Raw genomic sequence first — 4616 nt, 5'->3', positions numbered from 1 at the left:
TTAAAGAGCCGAAGAAAGTCACAATTTTCTTCATGGAAAAGTACCATCTAGTAGTAGTGTAGTAGTGTTGTAGTAGTAGTAGTAGTAGTATCAGTAGTAGTAGCAGTATTAGTAGTAGTATAAGTGGTATTAGTTGTAGTAGTAGTAGTATCAGCAGTATTAGTAGTAGTATTAGTAGTAGTAGCAGTATTAGTAGGAGTATTAGTAGTAGTAGTAGTTGTAGTATCAGTAGTAGTAGTAGCAGTATTAGTAGTAGTATTAGTTGTAGTAGTAGTACTATCAGTAGTAGTAGTAGCAGTATTAGTAGTAGTATTAGTTGTAGTATCAGTATTAGTAGTAGTATCAGTAGTAGCAGTATTAGTAGCAGTAGTAGTAGTAGCAGCAGTATTAGTAGCAGTATTAGTAGTAGTATTAGTTGTAGTATCAGTAGTAGTACTGTAGACTGACATTGAACCTGTTTCCAGCACCATGTGGGGATAACATGTACGATGAGGATGGGAAGAAGCTACCTCCTTGTATCCCTGGAGCGTGGCTCACTCCAGCCATCATGGCCTGCTACCTGCTGGTGGCCAACATCCTCCTGGTCAACTTACTCATCGCTGTCTTCAAGTAAGTCATGGATCCCACTTCTGACACCAGTGTAACGAAACGGTAGGGAGCACGAGGTGTGAAGTGAGGAGGGAACTCATAACTTTGTGCCGCGCAGTCGGTCCAATGAAAACTGTCTCCCTTCAGGGTGTGGTCATCACAGTCATTACATCATGCATTATGCATTCATGTAGTTGACTGTGTTGTGGTGTTGTGCAGGAGACCTGGGGATTTAACCTGGTTCATTCATGTAGTTGGACTGTGTTGTGGTGTTGTGCAGGAGACCTGGGGATTTAACCTGGTTCATTCATGTAGTTGACTGTGTTGTGGTGTTGTGCAGGAGACCTGGGGATTTAACCTGGTTCATTCATGTAGTTGACTGTGTTGTGGTGTTGTGCAGGAGACCTGGGGATTTAACCTGGTTCATTCATGTAGTTGACTGTGTTGTGGTGTTGTGCAGGAGACCTGGGGATTTAACCTGGTTCATTCATGTAGTTGACTGTGTTGTGGTGTTGTGCAGGAGACCTGGGGATTTAACCTGGTTCATTCATGTAGTTGACTGTGTTGTGGTGTTGTGCAGGAGACCTGGGGATTTAACCTGGTTCATTCATGTAGTTGACTGTGTTGTGGTGTTGTGAAGATTTAACCCCGTTGGTAAAAGCAGCTTCCTGATTGAGCCGCTTTTCCGTCCTGACCTCTGACCAACAGCAACACCTTCTTAGAGGTCAAGTCCGTCTCCAACCAGATCTGGAAGTTCCAGCGTTACCAGCTGATCATGAAGTTCCACGACCGGCCCCTCCTCCCTCCGCCCCTCATCATCTTCAGCCACATCTACATCGTTCTGAAGCACGTCTGTCGCCGCTGCAAGAGGAGAACAGAGGGAGAGCAGGACGACAGGGACAACAAAGGACTACGTCAGTGGTTTTGGGGATATTGGATGACTGATTGGATGACTGATTGGATGACTGATTGGTTGACTGATTGGTTGGTTGACTGATTGGATGACTGGTTGATTGGTTGACTGATTGGATGACTGGTTGATTGGTTGACTGATTGAATGACTGGTTGATTGGTAGAGTGATTGGATGACTGATTGATTGGTTGACTGATTGGATGACTGGTTGATTGGTTGAGTGATTGGATGACAGGTTGATTGGTAGAGTGATTGGATGACTGATTGATTGGTTGACTGATTGGATGACTGGTTGATTGGTTGAGTGATTGGATGACTGGTTGGTTGGTAGAGTGATTGGATGACTGGTTGATTGGATGACTGGTTGATTGGTTGAGTGATTGGATGACTGGTTGATTGGTTGAGTGATTGGATGACTGGTTGATTGGTTGACTGATTGGATGACTGATTGATTGGTTGACTGATTGAATGACTGGTTGATTGGTAGAGTGATTGGATGACTGATTGATTGGTTGAGTGATTGGATGACTGGTTGATTGGTTGAGTGATTGGATGACTGATTGATCGGTTGAGTGATTGGATGACTGGTTGATTGGTTGAGTGATTGAATGACTGGTTGATTGGTTGACTGATTGAATGACTGGTTGATTGGTTGAGTGATTGGTCCTTCCAAGACTGATTTCAGTGCGTTCTACCAGGTTTCAGAACCAGTTTAATTCCACCATGCCCGGCACCAGCGTGTGATATGTGTTTCTCTGTCTGACAGAGCTGCTGCTGAATGCTGAGGAGCTGAAGGCTCTGTATGAGTTTGAGGAGCAGTGTGTGGAGGAGTATTTCAGAGAGAAGGAGGACGAGGAGCAGTCATCTAGCAACGAACGCATCAGGGTCACATCTGAGAGGTCTGAGACCGGACAGCTATGGTCTTCCCTCTTTAGGGGGGGAACTACTTACATTTAAATTAGCCTTGTAGAACCATCTCAGTATTCACTACAGTTATTCATAGTTATCAGTAAATCCCCCACAATACATTTGGTGTAATCGGCAGGGTGAGTTAAACAAATCCAATGAAAGAGTTCTGGTACTGTTGACTCCCTCTCTCTCCTCTCAGGGTGGAGAACATGTCAATGCGTCTGGAGGAGGTGAACGAGAGGGAGCACTCCATGAAGGCTTCCCTGCAGACGGTGGACCTTCGGCTGGGTCAGCTGGAGGAGTTCTCTGGACGTATGATGAATGCCCTGGAGAAGCTGGCCGGTGTGGACCACAACGACCTGGTCAGGACCCACTCTGGGGTCTCCTCAGTCTGTGACTCGTCCTCGCTGCTCCGCCACAGCTCCATCAACAGGTTTAATAACTTCTTTAATGACTCCAGATGAGAAAGACTGAATGGTCTGCTCATTCATGTACAGTACAGTAGTCTAGTGTTTATGGACGATGTGAGGATGTTATGTACTGATTATATATCTGTCTGTGTGTCTGTGTGTCTGTCCATCAGCTCTGACGGCTACAGTCTATACCGGTACCACCTGGAGATGGGAGATGACACCCGCTCCGAGGCTGGGGACATCAAGAGCCCTGAGAGGAAAGGGAGCCAGAGGAAAGGGAGCATGAGGAAGGTGGTTGAGAGGAAAGGGAGTATGAGAGAAACCACGACCCTCACCACAGCCTCTGTGAAGGAGTACGGGGCCACGTTAGACGTGGTGGTGCCCAGAGAGAGGAATCATTCCAGCTCCAGTGTCTCTGTCTGCGAAGGTGCGAAGGAAACCCCAACCCAGAGGCCTGAGGCTCCTACAGAGCCTTCTCCACAGCCCAGCCCTGCAGCCTCGATGGACGCAGCCCTGGAGAAGGCAGGAGTGACCATGGAGAAGATCAAGCTAGAAGCAGCCATCTCATACCCTCTGGAGAGGGTCAGGTCCCTGCAGTACCAGTCACCAGAGACCCACAGTGACTGTCTCACCTCCAGGCCCAGATCCAGGAGCACTATGGTGTACAACCCAGCCGATGGGGGAGATGAGGGGGCTACCTGGGCCCCAGACATCAACAACCCCCTAACAGGGGAGCAGGAAACGGTTACCTCCAGATCTCCAACCATGGGTCAGTGGGCAGCGTGCTTCGAGTACAAAGTCCACCCCTGCCCGTTCGGCCACATGCCCAAAGTCTCCATGGAGAAGCTAGTCCCCACCACCACCGATACAAAGGACGAGGCAGAGGTCAACGAGACAACGACAGACAGGGAATCACAGGAGCCAGGGAAGAGCCAGCCAGAGAGCAACCAAAATGGAGGTGAGGAGAAGCAGGAAGCGGAGGCTAAAGATACTAGTGAAGGCCTTCTGCTTGTGGCAGAGGACAGGATGTATCCATCACTGAGTTCTAAGAGCCTGAACACCAACCCCAGGAAAGTGAAGGCCAGAGGGGACTGGGCACAGAGAACCAAGTCAGCCAGTAGTGTTAAAGACCTAACAGCTATGTTTGGAGGGACTGGGGAGACAGAGACAGAGGTAGAGACTGACAGACAGTGTTAAAGACCTAACAGCTATGTTAGGAGGGACTGGGGAGACAGAGACAGAGGTAGAGACTGACAGACAGTGTTAAAGACCTAACAGCTATGTTTGGAGGGACTGGGGAGACAGAGACAGAGGTAGAGACTGACAGACAGTGTTAAAGACCTAACAGCTATGTTTGGAGGGACTGGGGAGACAGAGACAGAGGTAGAGACTGACAGACAGTGTTAAAGACCTAACAGCTATGTTTGGAGGGACTGGGGAGACAGAGACAGAGGTAGAGACTGACAGACAGTGTTAAAGACCTAACAGTTATGTTAGGAGGGACTGGGGAGACAGAGACAGAGGTAGAGACTGACAGACAGTGTTAAAGACCTAACAGCTATGTTAGGAGGGACTGGGGAGACAGAGACAGAGGTAGAGACTGACAGACAGTGTTAAAGACCTAACAGCTATGTTAGGAAGGACTGGGGAGACAGAGACAGAGGTAGAGACTGACAGACAGTGTTAAAGACCTAACAGCTATGTTAGGAAGGACTGGGGAGACAGAGACAGAGGTAGAGACTGACAGTATTAAAGACCTAACAGCTATGTTTGGAAGGACTGGGGAGACAGAG

At 48.2% G+C, this 4616-nt stretch overlaps 2 protein-coding genes across 2 annotated transcripts in view; both read left to right on the top strand.

The window, feature by feature from the left end:
* Positions 1–2515, top strand: part of LOC106609702 (transient receptor potential cation channel subfamily M member 1-like) — a 6908-nt gene extending 4393 nt beyond the window's left edge. Inside the window, exons 4-6 of the mRNA XM_045688873.1 lie at positions 465–609; positions 1297–1502; positions 2268–2515. Coding sequence (XP_045544829.1) covers positions 465–609; positions 1297–1502; positions 2268–2458 — 542 coding nt within the window. The 3' untranslated portion in view covers positions 2459–2515. The remainder of the gene's footprint in view (positions 1–464; positions 610–1296; positions 1503–2267) is intronic.
* Positions 2516–2616: 101 nt separating this feature from the next.
* LOC123725167 (transient receptor potential cation channel subfamily M member 1-like) lies at positions 2617–4089 on the top strand. Its single transcript, XM_045689744.1, has 2 exons — positions 2617–2843; positions 2994–4089. Exons 1-2 carry the CDS (start codon positions 2620–2622, stop codon positions 4018–4020), a joined length of 1251 nt encoding a protein of 416 aa, XP_045545700.1. The 5' UTR covers positions 2617–2619; the 3' UTR covers positions 4021–4089.
* The last annotated feature ends 527 nt before the right edge of the window (positions 4090–4616 follow it).

This window comes from Salmo salar, chromosome ssa11 (genome assembly GCF_905237065.1).
Source record: "Salmo salar chromosome ssa11, Ssal_v3.1, whole genome shotgun sequence".
NCBI classification, from domain to species: Eukaryota; Metazoa; Chordata; class Actinopteri; order Salmoniformes; family Salmonidae; genus Salmo; species Salmo salar.
This window is presented reverse-complemented; position numbering and strand designations above follow the sequence as displayed.